General features: G+C 55.3%; 3 protein-coding genes across 3 annotated transcripts; 1 reads left to right on the plus strand and 2 right to left on the minus strand.

Annotated features, from left to right (window-relative positions):
• The first annotated feature begins 2,114 nt into the window (after nt 1-2,114).
• IQCF2 (IQ motif containing F2) lies at nt 2,115-3,527 on the plus strand. Its single transcript, XM_054594611.1, has 3 exons — nt 2,115-2,132; nt 2,303-2,383; nt 3,129-3,527. Exons 1-3 carry the CDS (start codon nt 2,115-2,117, stop codon nt 3,525-3,527), a joined length of 498 nt encoding a protein of 165 aa, XP_054450586.1.
• A 3,919-nt stretch (nt 3,528-7,446) lies between these two features.
• Nucleotides 7,447-7,878, minus strand: LOC129087670 (IQ domain-containing protein F5-like). The gene has a single exon (XM_054594612.1). It carries the CDS (start codon nt 7,876-7,878, stop codon nt 7,447-7,449), a length of 432 nt encoding a protein of 143 aa, XP_054450587.1.
• Nucleotides 7,879-15,887: 8,009 nt separating this feature from the next.
• LOC129087605 (IQ domain-containing protein F1-like) lies at nt 15,888-16,600 on the minus strand (the record flags this gene model as incomplete). Its single annotated transcript, XM_054594537.1, has 2 exons — nt 15,888-16,334; nt 16,532-16,600. Coding segments are annotated over 2 exons (516 nt in total), but the record flags the coding sequence as incomplete, so codon positions are not given.
• Between the last annotated feature and the right edge of the window lie 2,167 nt (nt 16,601-18,767).

Raw genomic sequence — 18,767 nt, forward strand, 5'->3', positions numbered from 1 at the left:
CCGGCCGCCATCCCGGAACAAGGGCCCGGGACTCGGTGGGCTGTGGGGCCCCTCCTGCCGGCGGCCCTCGTCAACACTGCAGACTGGGTGGTGATCTGTGCCCCAGGGTCACACCCTGCGCCCCGGGGTGCCCGCTGAGCTGCGCCTCCTGGGGCCGGTGGGAGCCCCGCCCCCAGAGAGAGCCTGCTATGGGGCGGGACTGAGGGAGGCGGGACGTCCCAGTCCCAGCAACCGTCCAGTCCCGCGGAGCGCACGTGCACCCGCAGTTCCGATTCGGTCCGATTCGGTCCGATTCGGTCCGATTCGGTCCGATTCATTCCCATGGGGCCCGAGGATGCAGGTCTCTGGCTCATCTCCAGGTGATGCTGTGGCTGCGCTTCTAGCGAACCACACAGACTCAGAGAAAGCTGCAGCCCTTCCCTCCTGGGTCAGTAAAAAGCCCAGTTTCTCCCTCTTAGGAGCCTTTCTCCTGTCTGTCTCTTTGCTACTCATACAAAACACTTTCCTTCTGATGCTTGGAAACTCCATTTTCAACTCCTCCTTCTCAACAGAATGGGGGCCAGGCTGGGCTGAGAATTCCAAGCTGCTACTATGGCTGCTTCTTCGCAGTGACCAGCTCACCTCTGAGACCCACACAGGGACCCACCCAGAGACCCGCCCAGAATCACCCTATTAGAACAAAAGACACTCCTACTACCCAGGAAATTACAAGGATTTCAGGAGCCCTTTGTCAGGATCTGGGGTCCAAGAGCGAATATTAAACAGAAGATGTTTCTTATGCTCTAATGCCTTAAGAAATCACAAGGATTTTAGGAGTTCCGTGCCCAGAACTGGAGGCAGAGACCAATATAGATCTTTTATTCTCTCAGAAGTCTGGAATGTCTTCACATAAAAAATAAGTAAGAAAATAAAGATACATACCCAAGAGAACTGAAGACATGCCCGTACAGAGACTTGGACATTAATAGTCACAGCAGCTTTATTGATCAGTCACAAAGCAGGAGCAACTCCAAGGTCCCCTAGCTGAAGGATGGATGTTAAAATGCGGTGTGTACATGCAATGGAATATTAGTTAGCCATGGAAAGGGAGGAAGTACTGAGACGTGCTACAGCGTGAACAAACATTGACAACACTGTGCCAAGCAAAAGTCAGCCCTGTGTGAGTCCAGCTGTATGAAATATCCAAAACAGAGCACTCTGTGAGTGTGTGGGTGGGCGGTGGCCAGACACTGGGGGAGGGGAGAGTGGAGGTGGACTGCTGATGGGTATGGGATTTATTTCAGGGGTAATGAGAACGTTCTGGAATCAGACAGTGGTGATAGTTGCCCGACTTTGTGAATGTACTAAAATCGACTGAACTGCACCATTTCAAATGGTAAGTTTTAAGAAGTGACTTCTATCTCAAGAACAAAGCTCTTTACAGACAAAATTTTAAAAACTTTTTAGAAAAATATAAAAGAATTCCTAAGCAAATGGAGGGATAGTCCACAACTGTTAGAAGGAACTCTGTATACCCATGATCACCTTTCTCCACCAGATCAATGCACGCGGTCTAAGTCCCACAGGACACTCTGGCAGGCTCGACAGGCATTTCTACCTTTAGGCGTAGCTCTGAGTAACTCGTCACAGTGGAAACTTCTAAAATGGTAAGTTTTTGAAGATTGAATAGGAATCTACCTGGTTGTGGTGCCTTATTTCTGGTGCATCTTTAATAGCCTTCTTTATTTTACCGCTTTCCAGGCCTGTGCAGCCTCTCTGCTCCCTACCGTGTACTGGGGCCCTGGGGCCTGAATCAAGGGCGGTCAGGAGAGCCAAGTCGGAGACGACACTGCCAGGGTCCCTCTTGCTCTCCCCTGCGGGTGGTCAGGAGAAGGACGGAGAGGGGGCTGATTGGAGGAGAGCCCTGGCGGGGGATGGCACTCCAACGCCCTGTTGGTGCACCAAACCTTGCTGCACCTCTGCCAGGAGGCGTGTGGGCAGGGCTTGCCCGCTGAGGAAAACTCAACCCTTGGGTCACAATGCGATTGTGAACTCACAGCTCTCTCCCTCCTGCTACTCCCGCCAGACCTTGGGAAGCAGAGAAACCAAGCCTAAAAAACCATCTAAAGACAAGCATGAGCGTTCGATTCTGTGTAAGAGATGCGGCCACATCTCCTAGGCAGGCCAGGGGTGGGTGGGACCTGCCAGCACTCAGGGGTCGCGGGGAAAGACAGAATGCAGAGGCAGCGGGTGTCCGTCAGAGCCCTGGAGGGACGCAGCACCCTAACTCCTCCCTCCGTTTCCCATTTCCATGCAATGACAGACACAAGGCAATCTCATTTTAATTGTGATCGAGGAAGAGGAAGAAATTGTATTGCCAAAGAAGCAGAAGAGAACTAAAAAGGTGGGTAAAATCTCTATGTAGTTAAGAGATACCCAGACCGCGTCTGTCTGTGTCCTGAGGCAATGGGCTTGTGCCTCAGCAGGGCCCGGGGTCTGCAATCGCGGAGCCTCGGCCCAGTATCGGCCCAGCGTTGGCCCCTTTCTCCTCCGCTGCCTCTCAGCAGGGCTCAAGGGTCTGCGTCTGACTGTGGGGCAGAGCAAACGGAGAGGACAAACGTGTGGGCCTGGGAGCTGACCGGGGGAGGACTCGGAGTTCGAGACTAGAATGTTCAAAATGTGGGGAGGCGGGAGCAGCGACGAGGTGCGGGGGCTGAAAACACAGCACAGCAGCTAAATCCGTTGTTGGGACAACGAGGCCTTGGCCCAGCCCGTGTGGGGCTGGAGCCGGCAGAGGATGGCAGGTGACAGCATTAGGAAGTCAAGCTTCCCAAAGCCACTGAGCACGCCGAGCGGGGTGTGCCTACCAAAGGCCCTCACATCCCACAGGCACCCTCCTCGTGGCTCGTGGCTTCTCCTTTGGCCCATGCACCTGCGACACATTTGGAGGAGGAGGCCAGCACCCAGTGCCCACAGCGGCAGAGGAGGGCGCGCCACACAGGCCTGGGCTCGCAGTCAGTGTCTTGCCACCTCATCCAAACTCTCCGAACAAGGGCTGATGACTAAGAGACTCCAGGACCCTTCCAGGAAATCCTGGAAGTGGGTGGCAGGAGGTTTCCTGAGAGGTTTCTTTTATCTCTGCCTAAAAGGATTTGAAAAGACAAATAAAAGCAGCTGGGAAGATCCAGGCCTGGTGGCGGGGCACCCTGGTGCGCCGGACGCTGCTGCACGCGGCGCTGCAGGCCTGGGCCATCCAGCGCTGGTGGAGGCAGACGCTGGGCAGGATGCTGCACAGGAAGCGGAGGGCGGCCCTGCTGAACTACGTCATCAGAGAGAGGGCAGCGGTCAAGCTCCAGTCTCTGGTCCGCATGTGGCGCATCCACTGGCGGTACTGCCAGGTGCTCAGCGCCATCTACGTGATCCAGTACCACTGGAACTGCCACAACTGCCAGACCTGTGAGCTCCTCCGGGGCCACTGTGTCGTCACGGCTACTCACCTGCAGTTCCACATTGAGATCACCAACCCTGAGGGCTTGTGTTCCCAGTAAAGGTCTGACCTGATCTGGTGTGTCTCATGGTCTCCACCAGCAAAGGGACATTTTAGGACATAGGCCACACTGCCTCCTCTTCATGCAAAACCTCCGGGGAGGTTCCTCCCTATACCCACGGACCCAGTTCCGAAGCACAGGCTACAGATTCAGCTGTCAAAATAGAAACTGAGGCCCCAGCCTACACTGACGTACGACAGAGTCCATAGTGCCGGTGCCCACCCCCAGCCCCATCCCTTGGTCCCCACACCGGCCACTCCCCGCAGGGGTCTGAGAGGCAGAGTCCTCCTGAAGGCTGGGGGGCCTCTGCACAGGACAATGGACTCCAGGGCTCCTCCCTGCCAGCCTGGGGTGGGGACACCACCGGCAAGGTGTCTTTTGCAAGCACCAAGAGACAATGCCAGCGCGGGGGACTCTTCCAGGAGGAGTGTGACACTGCCTCGGGGGAAGGACAGGAGGCTGGCCCTGTGTTGGGGACACCGGGCATGCTGATAGCCCCGGGACTAGCAGAAAACAGGTTCACAGCCCTTCATCGCTGTCTGCCCAGTCCCCTCACCCGCACCTCTCTCCCCGAAGGCTGCGCCACAAAAGGCTCGCTCCACTCTCCCAGGCCCCTCCTCCTGCCCCCGTTCCCGGTGATCTTGTCATGGGCCAAAGGGATCCTACGGATCTCCTTCGTTTTTACCTCTAAGAAACCTCTTTGGCTCCCTTCCTCAGCCACTCACTCCCATGGTTATAATAAAGCAGCCTATGCAATAGAACTTTCTGTGATGTTCCATACCTGTGCTGTTTAATATGGTAGCGACTGGTCACACATAGTTGTGGAGCCCTGGAAATGCATCTAGCACAGCTAAAGAATGAAATTTTTTATTTTATTTTATTTAAATTAGGTTACATTTAGCCCTGGCTGGTGTGGCTCAGCGGATTGAGCGCCAGCCTGCGAACCAAAGGGTCACCGGTACAATTCCCAGTCAGGGCACAGGCCTGGGTGGCAAGCCTGGTCCCCAGTAGGGGGCGCACGAGAGGCAACCACACACTGATATTTCCCTTTCTTTCTCCCTCCCTTCCCCTCTCTCTAAAAATAAATAAAATCTTCAAGAAAATAATTTGAGTTTAAATAGCCCCATGTGGCTACTAGCTATTGCATTGGACGGCCTGGCCCTAGACCTCACCGTCATCAATCATTGTACAATATATTGCCCAAATCACCCTGTCTAGAGTTCCATTCTCGGAATCCTGTATTCCCTCCTTCCTGTGTCCCTTTCAAATACCCCCAACAGGATGTCCCTTTAGGTGTGATAAATTCGTCCAATCTATTGACCCTGCCTTTTTTTTTCCCCCTTTTTTTTCCAGCCATCACTCTTGACCTACCCTGGCACCTTCCTTGACCCACTTCAGATTCTGTGGTTAATTATTGTCATCTCCACCCTGCACAGCCTACCCCCCTGGCCCCCCTCCCCACAAACGTATGGGACGGACTCAGCCGTTTACCGGCTCCGTGCCTGCCGGAGGGGCGTGGCTGGAACGAAGCTGACTCCGTGAGGCAGGATCTCAGCTGTGTTCACGGTGCAGGTCTCCGCCACACAGGTTCCAGTGCCCTCCTCCACCGAGTTCGCATTTCTACAGCGGCCGGCGGGGAGTGAGGCCCGCTGGAGTGCAGTTGGCAGGTAGGAGTATGGGTGTCATAATTTATAGTTTTAATGCTAACACTTCACCTAAAATGTCCTAGGGTGTGCTTGAGTGTAATATTGTTATGTTACAGAATTGCATGCTTAGGATCTTGTAATAACAGATTTTGTAATAAAAAAGGGGCGTTATTGGTGCTGGACCCTGTATTGGCTACCCTGAATTCATACCACCTCCTCTCCAAGTGCCCAACTCCACTCCTCCCCCTAGAACTCCGTGATGACATCCATCACCCCACGCCTGGCTGAAGGCGTGGCACCAGGCTGGCCCTTGCCTCTGCGCCAACGCGCCCCCACCCCAGCGCCGCCTCGCCCACACTCCCTGCCTTCCCTCCCGCCGCCGCAGTGAACAAAGCGTCTGCGGTCCAGTCCAAGGCCAGCTCCTCCGCGACCTGGCTGCCTGCCATCTCCAAGTATTGGACCCCGCGCGTCCTCCACGTTGTTGGTGTCTGCCTCGGCCATCTTCGGAAACACGGCCTTGATCCATTCCTGCCCCAGTCCTTTGCTCCTCCTCACAGCAAAACTTGTCACTCCACTTCTGCTCCTACCATTTTGTCTTCAGCCCATGCCAGTTTAGGCTTCCAGCCCTCTCACTGAGATAGGCGGATCGACGTCCCCAACATTCCAGCGGCCGAGGCCAGCGGGTACCCCTCTGTCTTACCTTCGGCACCCTCTCTCCACTGCACTCCCTGAGTTCACGGCTCTCTCCTTATCGACACACCCAGTTCTGAAGGAGGCTGGACTCTGGGTGGCGACCATAAAATACAGTACACAGAGGATATATGATGGAATTGTCCACTTGCAACCTATTTAATTAACCCCAACAAATTCAAAAAATATGTATTTTAAAAAAGAATTGCTAAGAAACATATTTTTAGCAAAAATAATTGCTAAGCGATATAAAAAATGATACGTTCTGAGCAATTATTTTTGCTAAACCACAAAAAGCATATCATTTAACCCATAAGTACTATAGTATGTGTCAATAGGTGAGAACTTTATAAATTATAACCTCAATATTATATCTTTCAAGAGTCACAATAATTCTTTGACATCATAGAATCTGTATATTCACCTAATAACTGAGCTTCCAACTCCATAAAGCAAACTTCCCCGGCGCCCCCTTGTGGTCCGCGGCGACCCCCCCACCAGATTAGAGGTCGCTGACCTGCGTGTGGGCCTGCTGCTCTGCCTTAATGCTGGATAAAAGGGATGGCAGTTTGTGGCCTTTTGCGCCTGGTATCTTCACTTAGCATAATGAATCCGAGATTTCTCTGTGAGTGTTGTTTTTATTGCTGAGTGGCGTTCCACTCCCTGGAACCAGAGGTTTTTACCAGTTGAAGGACTTGGGAGTTGTGTCCAGTGTTTGGTGATTGCCCATGAATCTGCCACATAGTGTGTACTTGTGTAAAACGGTGTGTGTGTGCGCGTGTGTGTTGGAACTTGAGCTTTGCAGTTTATTTGGTTAATAAATTAGGAGCAGGTGCTTCTGATTCCAGCACAAGCGGGAAGCAGTGAAATCAGTCAGTCAGGACAAGTACTGCAGGATTCCAGTCCCGGGTGATACGGGGTCAAATTCATAGAGACCAAAAGTGAAACGGTCGTTGCCTGGGGCTGGGGGAGGGGAGAATGGAGAATTATGAGAATTACTGTCTAATGGATTGTTTCAATTCTGCAAGATGAATGAGGTTCCGGAGCTGGACGGCGGTGACAGTTTCACAGCAAAGTGAGCCTATTAATGTCACCGAGCTGTTTGCTTAAAATGGTTTAAATCGACAGTCCCCACCCAGCCTTTTTGGCACCAGGGACCAGAGGGAGCGGGGACAGGAGGCAGATCTCAGGCGAGCGCTGCTCGTGGCTCGTTCCTGACAGGCCTGGAGGTTGGGGGACCCTGGTTTAAATGGCAAATTTTATGTGACGTATATTTTATCACAATTTTAAAATAGCATATTTTAGAGATAGTGGAGAGGGAAGCAGAGGATGACGCAGGACTCCGTGTGGCAAAACTACTGAGCGAGCAGGCCACTAGAACGGCTGGCTGGCGGACTTAGGGGCGGCCCTACCAATCAATCACCAGCCTGCTAATCCGGCCCCAGGCTCCCCGTCCTCCGCACAGGGCCCCGTACAACCCCCGCCGCTTCCTCAGAGCCGATGTAGGGGATGCCCAGCATCTGCCATCATTAGCTCAGTGACCTCTGCGATACGGACCTGAACGAGCTGGGGACACAGATATCTCAGACCTGATCATTCTTTATTGGAAAGGATGTGCACTGTTGCAGTCTGCAAACCTCGGAGCCCAAAGAGATTTCCAGTTGAAGATTTAGTTGGTTTTCTTTGATGTCGTAATGACCCTGAATAAAGCCACGGGAATGGCAGTTGTGCCAGCGCCAGTACACCTGGATGATGCGGGCGGCGTGGAGCAGGCGGCAGTAGCGGAGGCGCACGCGCCACATGCGCACCCAGGCCTGCAGCCTGACGGCCGCCCACTCCCTGCGCACGTAGGCGTCGAGTGCCGCCCGCCGCCGCCGCTCCAGCTGCTTGGCGAGCACCTGCCTCCACCAGCGCTGAATGATGGCGGCTCTGAGCGCCGCGTGCAGCAGCGTCCGGCGCACCAGGGTGCCCCGCCACCAGGCCTGGATGTACTTGGCCGCTTCCTCTCGGGTCATCATGATCTTAATTTTTCTGGGGCCTTGTAAGAGAAAACGGGACTCTTATCCTAAGAAACGCACACATTTCGGCCCTAAAGTGGGCCCGGAAGGGGCCCTGACCCTCTGTCAACAACCGGTCCTCCCTCTGACTCTTCAGGGGGGCCGTTGGCAAGAGCTGGATCCAGGAAACCTAGTAAGTGTCCTGCTTCTGCCATGCGTGGACATGGACACATCATCTTTCCCGAGTCTCAGGGTCTCCATTTGTGCAACGGAGCTGCGCCTGCGCTTGCAACTTCACCCACCTGACGGGCCAGTCTACACAAGATAGACCAGGCAGAGAGGTGAAACCGACCCAGGCTTCGCCTGGACCAGACCTCCTACCCGCGATTCTGTCTCCTCTCTTCAGGACCCCCTCCCCGCATCTGCTGGAACCGTGACGTCCTTTGCTCCCGCGTCCTTGCACCTCTGATGTCAGGCTAACCCGCGGCCTGCTGTCTCTCCCCTGCCCCGCTGCGATATTAAAAAATCCCTCCACCTCGCACAGTTGATGAAGAGCTTACACACTCACTACCACATCAGCACAAAGTTCCACACATGCACATGCACACGCACACACGCTTCTAGGCCCGTCGTGCCCGTTGGCCTTGCGCTCCCGAGCGCAGCCCCTGCCTCATGGCTCCCCACCCTGTGTGGCCTGGGGGCGCACTCTGGCCCGCTCGCTGGCACACCCCACATGCCCCGGCCAGACCCACGCCTCTCAGCCTAAGAGGGAAATGGGGAACAGGACAGCCCAGGGGGAGTCGCCACCTGTTCACTCCAGCTCGGTGCTCGGTGGCTGTCTGCCCTGGCTGGCCTGGCACACCTGGGCGTGCGCCCCTGGCCTGGTGTAACGTTGAGCAGTACCCCTTCCGTTCGCTGGAGCACCTCCAGGCAATAAATCGCATAGTCACAGGGCTTTGGTTCACTCTGCTGGACCACAAGGGTCAGAGACATCACAAGGTGGAGCTCTCCCCAACACAGGCGAATCTGGACCCATCCGCCCATGGAGGGTGGGGAGGGCATGGGCGGGGTCCCTTCTAGCTTTTGCTCCCAAGCCCTGTTCTATCCATGGGATGTCATCATTATCTGTGATTATAACTTGCAAGGTTTCCGTCCTCCTGTAATCAGAGTCTAGAGAGGAAAGGATGGAGAACGTACAAGTGCCCTCTCCCTGGGGGCCAAGTCAAACCGGCACTCAGCTCCTGGCCCTTCCTAGTACCTCAGACACGGAGGAGGGCTCCACCCCGAGGTCGCTGTGAGACCTGCGCTGACCTCCCAGAGAGTTTGGGGGCGTCTGGCCGTCTCCCAGCGCGCGGGAAACGTCCAGGGCTCCGGTTGGAGGGCGGAGCCCCTGAGGCCTGCGCTACATTACCCATGGTTGGGGGCCAGGTGTCCCGCCACCCTCAGGTCTGCCCTCCTCCAGCCGCAGCTCCGGAAGGAAGAGAGGAGGCGGGGAGAGAGCCGTGATGTCATAAGGGCGCCTGTGACTCAGGGGCCAAGATGTTCCCCAGCAGCAGAGGAAAACCTAGGACACTGTCCTTCCCTTCCTACCAGAGTGGCCAGAGTTGTGCTTACAAAGACCGCCCCAGGCCCCGGCGACGGAGGTATGTGGTGATACTCGTTGGAGCCCAGCGGGCATCCATTCAATGGGTCTCAGCTCACTCAGACGCCGCTCTCCTGCGTAACAGCGGTGTATTCTCTGTGTGCTGGTAGAGAAGGGGAACGAGTATTAGCAAGATGAGCAAATTCTTTGAATCCAGATGAACTCAATTTCATCATATATTCATACACATGCTGCAAGGCATTACTTTAAGAGGGGGTGGGGATGAGGAAAAGAGGCACAAAAATGAGCAGTGGTCCTCCGCGGTGGGACTCGCAGAATGGAGGGAGCAGAGCACACGCCCTTGCCGGGGCTGGGCCTCCTGCGTCTGCCTCTCTGCAGGGCGCCCAGTTATGCGGCCCCTGGCAGGGCAGACCCCCGGACCGGCCAGGGCCCCCAGCTCGGGCTCCAGTGGTCTCACGCATGTCCCTGTCCTCCCCTTCCCCTGAGGGCCTCAGGGCCACAGTCAGGAGGCTCCTGGTCACTGCAAGGCCCCCGGGGCTCACTGAGGAATGCATCTGCAATGTGCAGGGTGAATAAGGGGGAGGCCAGTGTGGGGCTGCGGGGAGGGGCAGGGGAGGCCTTTAAAGGCTGCAGGGGGGTGTCCGCGTGAAGTTAATGGGGGGAGGGGTGGGGCAGATGGGAGTAAATGGGAGAATGGGAGAGAGAATAGGGTACAATGCTTGGACGCCGAGGTGCAGGAAGCCAGGCCCCGGGGGCCCCAGCAGTCCCCCAGGCTCCAGCCCCCTGTCTCCACGTTTTGCTGTCCACGGCCGCGGCAACGGAGTGACAGCATCCACCCGCCTGACAGTGAGAAAACATCTGCTGACTCTGGGCTCACAGCTGCTGGGCCGCAGGCGGCGTCTGCTCCCGGCTCCGCCCATCCGAGGCCTTGCCACGTGGACCCCACCCTGGTGACGACAGGCTTTTCCGTTGCTGTTGATTCTCGCTGCTTCTAGAAAAACATCCAAGAAGCCTCCCTCCTGAATCTTTACAAATTGGCTCCGTGAAAGGAGGCAGACTCGGAGGAGGGCGCCCGTGTGAATCGGGTGCCGCGGAAAGGACACCCAGCGTCACCGGGGCGTCACCGGGGCAGAGTGGGGCAGAGTCAGCTCCCTGCTCCGCGGGCACGGGAGAGACCCCACGCGGAGCCCCGGGGAACAAGGGGGCTGGGCTCAGGAAGGAGGGGGGGCTCAAACAGGAAAGAGGCGGGGGCTGGGGTGTCAGTGGTGTCGTGACCCCGGGGATGAGGGACGGGGGTGCTGGGAGCTGGAACCCGCCAGGACCATCTCAGGCTGAGGTGAGTCCTGAAGGCACTATTCTTTTTTTAGAGATTTATTTTATTTTTAGAGTGAGGAGAAGAGTGAGAGAGAGGGAAACATCAATGTGTGGTTGCCTCTCATGCGCCCCCTGCCGGGGACCTGACCTGCAACCCCGGTATGTGCCCTACACTGGGAATTGAACCCCCGAACCTTTGGTTCGCAGGCCGGCACTCAATCCACTGAGCCACATCAGCCAGGTGTCGAAAACGCTATTCTTAAGTGGTGAAAAGTTACCGTGAAGAGCACATAGATCTGAGCGATGTAAAGGTGGGTTGTAGTGATCGTGTAGGTGTAGCACAGCCTCTCTTCCCAGGTGCTGTGAATAGTGGCTGCCGCCGGGCCCCACGCTGGGAGTTGCCTTGGCCACAAGGAGGCGATCTGATCAAGGTTGTGAGCGCTCCTAAGGCAAAGCCTGCAGCCAGGGACTGGCTTACCATTGGTGCTATGGGCTGAATTGTGTCCCCGACCTGAAGAAAAGATGTATTGAAATCCTAACCCCTGTGGCTCAGAACAGGACCTTCTTTGCAAATGGAGTTTTGGCAGGTGTAGTCAAGTTAAGATGAGGTGATGAGCGTGGGTCCTAATTCAATATGACGGGTGCCCTTATAAGAAAAGGGAAAATGGGGCCACAGCGCAAGTGTGCACCGAAAGGAGACACGCGGGACGGCTGTGTGAAGGCGGAGGGTTGGAGTGGTGTGCCCGTAAGTCAGGGGACTCCGACGACAAACCCCCAGAAGCTGGAAGGAAGCAAGGACGACAGATCGTCCCCGGCAGGTTTCACGGGGCACCCGGCCCTGCAGGCGCGCTGACTCTGGCCTCCCGGCCTCCGGGGCCATGAGGTGGCACACGGCTGCTGTCTAAGCCAAGCGTCTGTGGGACTTCGGACAGCAGCCTAGGCAACTGTACAGTAGGGGACAACGACCACCCCGCCTTGCCTGGATTTGGAACGACTCTGAAAGAGCCCTGCCTGCCGCCAAGCGTCCTGCAGGATGGGCTAAGATCTGCTGTAAATATATGACAGGTCAGCTTCCTCATCTTCCTGATACCGTATTCCTCACCTCCTGACAAGGCACTCGTGACTTCCCACCTCAGAGTCTGTTCGGGCGCCCAGTAGGAGGCGATGGAAGACGGCGCCTGGCCCACGGAGCCCCCCAGCCTGCCGCCCTCCCGTGGCTGTCGGGCCACAGCGAGTGAATCTCCTGGAGTTTCGGGTGCCGCACACATTGCTGTGCCGGGGCCTGTTTTTTTATGGCCGGTGCCTATCCGCCATGCCGAACCAAGAAAAGAGGAGCAAAGTGGGGTGGAAAAGTCTCACAGTTAAGACAGTGGCAAAGTATTGTGCTCACAGCGCCACGACACTTGCGCGCTAAAAGAATGCGGCGGGACACGCCTACCTTACCAGGCCGCGCCACCTGCTGCGCTAGCAAGGCCAACGCACTAGAGACGCGGGAACGTTCAGCTTTGACGCTCATCACAGCGGGGTGTCTTCATGAAAATAAATAGATGGAAATGAACCTGCCAGCAGTTTCCAAATTGCTCATTTGTTAGCCAAGCGAGAAAAGATGTTTACTGGTGGTGAGTTAATTAAATCATGCTTAATTGTAGCAGCTGAAAAAAAACGTGTCCGGAGAAAACAAACTGAACACTATCAGCCTCTGGGCGAGAATAGCCGCGGCAAGAGGAGGAGATGCTGGGAATAAAATCGGTTGTCAGTTAAAAACAAGCCGAGGGATTTCGAGCGGTTCTCCTTGGCTCTCACTGAGCCACTGGCAGACGTCACTGGTACAGTTCAGCTGTTGCTCATCGAAGGGGTGACCGCCAAGTTTGGCGAGACTGAAGAATTTGGGCTGATGAGTAGTTTGCGTGACACAAATATATTTGAGGAAGGGGCGGGGAAAGCACTGATTCAGTACACGCTGAAGTGGAACCTGCTAAGATGTGATAAAACTGCCGGTGGTGAAAATATGTATGAAACACAAAGAAAACACAAAGGCTTAGTTGGACAAATTTACAAATGGAAAAATTTTCTATCTTCCATTTATGAAATAGAAAGTGCTGAAAACTTAAGGGTGGGTATCACTGTATTAGTCATCCGTGTTGCCGGGACGCGGACCAGCAAGGCGTCCACCACTGCTGAGACCTCCCCGCCCGCCCCGCCCCAGGCCCGTCGGAAACCCCGCGCAGCGAGCGGCCCCCTCCCCGCTGCCATTCGAGGCTCCCCTTGAGCGAGGCTGCAGTTCTGCCGCTGTCTGATGTGGGGTGGCATACACATACGCAGCTTAACAATCCACAAATCAGGCTCGGACGTTCCCCTCTCCATGTGCTGATCCCAAGGCGTGCCCGAAGCCCCAGGTATGAGCTGAGAGAGGGTGGTGGCAGAGCAGTGGCGGGCTGCTTGAAAGTCTAGGTCCTCTGCCTTGGTGGCCTGCGTCTTCGGTTTCCCCTTGTCTGCTTCTGTTGCCACCTGCGAGCTCAGGGAGGACGGTCATGCTTCTTCAGACTCAAAGGGTCCAGGGGGACCGGGGGGTTCAAGTTTTGGGAGGGCCACCGACCCAAACTACTGCAGCCCTGTTCTGGGCGAAGCACCCACTCTCAGTGGCGTGTTACCTTCTCAAGAGGCTGGCCGGCCCTCAGACGCTAGGGCCCTGAGCCTGCCCCTCAGCTTCTCCGTCCTTCCAGCGGGATGAGCGCTTCTGCAGCCGCTACCAAGGGGATCTTCGCCGCCTATCACATGCCCTAAGCCTTTTGTTATCTTGTCCCAGAGCTTCAGTGGAGCCTAGAAATAGCCATCCAGACCTTTGCAGTTAACTCCCCCACACCTTTAAGTACCCGCCGCGTCACACCGGCCGGTGTGTTCCCTGCCCTCTGTAGGCCACCCCAGGCCACACCCGGGAAAGGGTCAGCCTTGAACCCACCACCTCAAGGCCCGTTCTCCATTCCCCACAGGCAGGCGCAGACAAAGGGAAGGACCCTGCTTCAGAGCCCCATCTCACCGCCTGCCTCCTCAGCCTCCAGCCCCGATCATTTCCACTCGGGGTCTCCAGGGAAGGAGGCTCCGGCCCGGAGTTGAGTGTCCAGGACGTTTATTAGGGAACGTCCTTGGGATCGATGCCAATGGGAGGAAAGGGGAGGAGACAGGAAAGGGTGGAGGGAGAAGACCCTGCAATTCAACTGCAGCCTCAGCAGGCAACGAACGCAGAGCGTTCTGGCGCTCGAACGGTCCAGTGTTGCCCCACATCGCGTGCAAGCGCTCACGCCTTTTTACAGTTATGAGCCAGTCAATGACAGACCGTGCATACGCTGGTGGTCCCGTGAGACTATAACGGAGCTGAACAATTCCTATCACCTGGTGGCATCGTAGCCTTCATAACGTCATAGTGCAGCACATCCCCCCGTGTGTGTGCTGATGCTGGTGCAAACACACTGCCTGTGCTGCCAATTGTATGAAAATATAGCACCTACGTCCTGGCTGGTGTGGCTCAGTGGATTGAGCGCCAGCCTGCGAACCAAAGGGTCGCTGGTTCGATTCCCAGTCAGGGCACAGGCCTGGGTTGTGGGCCACGTCCCCAATAGGGGGTGTGGGAGAGGCAACCACACATGGATGTTTCTCTCCCTCTCTTCCTACCCCCCTTCCCTTCTCTAAAAATAAGTAAAATATTTAAAAGAATAACCCAAGTTTTTAAAAAATGTATAGCACCTACAATTACATACATGCATAATGACTGATAATGATGATAAACGAGTATGTCTGGTTCATACATTCACTATACTTTTTATCATTATTTTAGAGTGCACGCTCCCTACTTACAGAACTATGTTTGCTGTGAAACAGTCTGCCAGCAGCAGCCTACACGTCTCCCGGTCACTGTGTCTTTTGACAGCGTCGTTTTGCTTGTGTTTGGTTGAATGACATGTCGTTTTATAAACAGCGTCACGGGGATCACAGGGTCTGTGACGTCTGCAGTGCTGTGCGGTTTTCCCTGCCGACTCGCCCACACCGACCGCCGTCCTGCACACTGCGCTCGTAGGTAGTGCCCTTTACGAGGGTATCACTTTTTTATCTTTTATACTGTATTTTTACTGTTTTACATTTTCTATGTTTAGAAACATTTAGACGCACAAGTACTTACCATTGTGTTTCAGTTGCCTATGGTTTTCGGCACAGTAGCATGCTGTGCAGGTGTGTACAGGCATGTGCAGGCATGTACAGGCCGGGGCTGCGCGGTGAGCGACAAGTTGGAGGCAGGAATGAGGACCGGGGCTCTGTGCCCTCAGCACCTCCAGTTTGGGCCTCGGGGCTGCTGGAGGAGGTCATCGAGAGCACGTGACCCCCCCTGACCTGGGAGGTAGGCTCCTCACCCATCCTGTCCGTGAAATGTAACCTGCCCTTTGCCCCCTGTTCTTACAGTGAGAGGCATCTTGGAGGACGCAGCCCGGAGGCAGGAACATGGTGTTGAGACCGCCTGAAAGCGCATGGGGCTGGACCCAGTTAAGGCCTCGCTGTGAACTTTTTCCTGGTGGGCGGGGACGGAGGTCCACTCGTCCTGTGGCCCTGAGCAAGCCTCGTTTGTGAGCTCCTGCGCTGATTAAACCTGAGTCCGGAGCAGCCCGCCTCCTCCTGCGTGCGGTCTCTCCTTCCCCTGCGTGTCCGGGGGCCGGCTTACCAACCCCAGGCTCACGTCAGTCACTGGGGGTGGGAGAACAAGCCCCAGACAACCAGACCTGGCTGGGCGAATTCCTGGCAAATGTGCTGCCATTGCCACTACCCGCCATCTACCCTGCCCCCAACGCTCCCGTCACCCTTGTGGAGATGCACCATACAGACCAGACGTGCAGGATGCTCCCTGAGGTGGCCGGCGTGGCAGATCTGCACCCCCAACTTTCCCACCTGCGCAGACATGGCCAGCCAGTCTCTGCTCAGTCTAGCGAGTGTTCAAATGCCTTCCCCTCTCCCGACAACCGTCCCCGACTCCTCGGAGCTGGCCTGGGAGACGCTCAGTATCTGCCATCGTCCGCCCTGACCTCCTGGAGCTTGTCCGGAAGAGGGAGGCTGGGGAAAGACCACTTCACTGCTTTATTGGGAGGGGAATACATTCTGACACAAAGCAAGGCTCGGAGCCCAGCACGATCTCTAGCTCGAGATGCAGCTGGTTGGCCATGACTCTGTAGTGGCCGTTGATGAAGCCCCGGGAAGTGCAGGCGCGGCAGCGCCAGTACGCCTGGATGACGCGGGCGGCGTGGAGCAGGCGGCAGTACCGCAGACGGATACGCCACATGCGGACCCAGGCCTGCAGCCTGACCGCCGCCCACTCCTTCTCCGCGAAGATCTCCAGCGCCGCCCGCCGCCGCCGCTCCAGCCGCTGGGCGAGCACCTGCCTCCACCAGCGCTGAATGATGGCAGCTCTGAGCGCTGCGTGCAGCAGCGTCCGGCGCACCAGGGTGCCGCGCCACCAGGCCTGGATCTTTACGGCTTCCGGATTAGGAGGGGGGGACTTATTTTTGTTTCCTGGGATCTTGCAAGAAAAAAGAGGACGTTCAGAGCATGGCCCCCCACCCACTTCAGGCCCAGGGTTTGCGGGAAGGGACGCTGACTCTCTGTCAATAGTCCCTCCTTCCCAGGAACACTGGGTGGGGCGCTCCCTGGAACCAGAAGCCCAAGTAGGTGTCCTGTCTCCGTGCCTCCCTGGTTTGTGGACATGAACATGCTGACCTCTGAATCTCGGAGTCCCCTTCTGTAAAATGGGATCACATCTGCCCTGGCCACCCAGTTTTGTATGAATCAAGCTGGCCAGCCTGGGGCAGGAAGACTGTGATCTATGGGTCCAAGGATCACCGTGTCATCCTAACCAGGGCCCGTGACCCTTCCTGTCAGACCCCACCCACCTGCTGGCCTCTTTGGTGGACTCTGCCCTTTCATCTTTGACTCCAGCTCCCACCCACAACATGCTCTTCCTCCGCACGCCATAGTATTATCAGTTCCGTCCACCAGGGGGAGTTCTCCCGCTCCCACCTCTCTGTCTTCCTTTCTCTTGACTTTAACACTTTAGATCTTAACTAACACACAAACATGGTGCACAAGCTCACACACACACAACAGACTATTGACAAAGCCCAGCCGCCCCTATGATGGCCATTCCATCTCACGACTACAGCCCCCCTATTCCAGCCCCAGCCCTGGGGATCTTGCGGCGGGGGGCGGGGGGGGGGGGTGTCATACTTCTCTGGGGCTCTTTTTAGCATTGTCCACTCTCTTTGTCTCAACCTCATTTGCATTGTAAGCCTGAAAAATAGATGGGGAAGGGGGACAGACAAGAAGGAGTGTATTCCTGTTCTTAGCTCTGGACCACACAAAAGACACTAGCCACCAGCTCTAGGACACAAAGGCCAGACCCGTCCAAGCCAAGGCCCCTCCTACCTACCTCTACCTTCTTCGGGGTCGGAGGTGCTGAGGATGAACCAGCGGGCTCCCCTCCCTGCTGAGGCTCATGTCTAGCGTGTTCCGCTTTTCCAGGCTGGTCTGCCTCCTGCGGTCAGCAGGCAGGGGAAGGCCAGAGAGGGGAAGGCTGCTCTCCCCACCCCTCCATTAAGGACCCCACACTTGCCCAGCTTCCAGGGCCTCCCAGGGTATTCAGATGCCGGGGGTCCCCTCATCCTGACGCACCTATGGAGACATCCCTAAAAAGCCTGGGTGTCAGTCCCTTACCATTGATCCCACATGGATTGGGTGTAGATGGTTCAAACCCCCTCAGGCCTGTGTTATTCCAGCCATGGCCTGGGTGGAAGGAGTAAAGGGGGGAGACCTATGACATCATAAGGGCAGCTATGACTCAGGAACCAGGATGACTCCCAATACTTGAGCCCTCTCCAAGGAAAATACGAAAGTCTATCCATTTTTTTCTGCCGGAAATGGCCAAAGCCCTGACTATAGATGCAAGATTCCAGAAATACCAGCCCATTGATGTAAAGGTGCATAAAGATAGTCAGTCGTTGGTAATATCTCCAGCTGGTAAAACTGGGGATTGATTTAATGGTTGACAGCTCATGCATCCTACAGAAGATTATATCACTGTTAAAAAATAATTAATTTGATCTATATGTATTGATAAGTATATCCAAGATGTATTTATAAGTGAAAAAACTGAAGATCGTTATGACCCCATTTAAGTAAATAATACCATCAAGATACAAACATAATTGTACTTACATGTTGTAAATACATATAAATAAAGGGGGAGAAAGGTATATACACCAAGCTGCTGCCAGTGGTTACCTTAAGAAACAAGAAGGGAGCTGCTGTCCCACCCGTGCAATGTCCAGGGAGCTCTGTGAGGCCCCCAGGGCCGCCGGGGCTGCCTCAGGTTTCCGCAGGCTCAAGGGCTCTCCTGTCTCCCGCCCCGAGGGGCTCAAGGCCGCAATCAGATACGTGAGGGGCAACCAACTGCAGAAGTTCTTAGCTCTGTTCTTACTCTGAAACATGCAAAAGCCACCAGGCACAAGACCCTAGACACCAGGTAGGGACCGCCCCACCTCTGCCTGCTCCTGTCCTCTGACGACATTTGAAACCAAGGTAGATGAGAGCTAACTAAAGGGGGACCCACTCTCAACCCAACTGGACTCCTAATTAATTGAAAAAATGACCTCCCTCAATCTCCACTGCTTTTACCCACGGTGCTTGGCATGGAATTTTAAAAGTGAGACACGTGAAGAGGTAGGAAAATGTGACCTGTAATCAAGAGAAAAATCAACAGAAGCAGACCATAGATGACTCATGTTGGAACATTAGCAGACAAGAACTTAAAATAATTACTAGGATACTAATATGGATACAATGAACAAAGAATTTAGAGGAAACGGCAGACAAATGAGTGGAAAATGGATTTCAGCAGATAAATGTTAACTCTAAAAAGACAGGACAAAAACTAAGTAGGAATTCTAAAACTGGAAAA

This window comes from Pteronotus mesoamericanus, unplaced genomic scaffold, assembly GCF_021234165.1.
Source record: "Pteronotus mesoamericanus isolate MK-2021 breed Mesoamerican mustached bat unplaced genomic scaffold, CSHL_Meso_final scaffold_533, whole genome shotgun sequence".
Classification (NCBI taxonomy): Eukaryota; Metazoa; Chordata; class Mammalia; order Chiroptera; family Mormoopidae; genus Pteronotus; species Pteronotus mesoamericanus.

What these genes read in the sequence shown, in the direction of transcription:
- IQCF2 (XM_054594611.1), top strand. An exon ending in AGCAGAAGAGAACTAAAAAG is followed by an intron (nt 2,384 to 3,128) that starts GTGGGTAAAATC and finishes TCTGCCTAAAAG; the next exon opens with GATTTGAAAAGACAAATAAA.
- LOC129087670 (XM_054594612.1), bottom strand. Translation starts at nt 7,878, where the DNA reads ATGACCCGAGAGGAAGCGGCCAAGTACATCCAGGCCTGGTGGCGGGGC.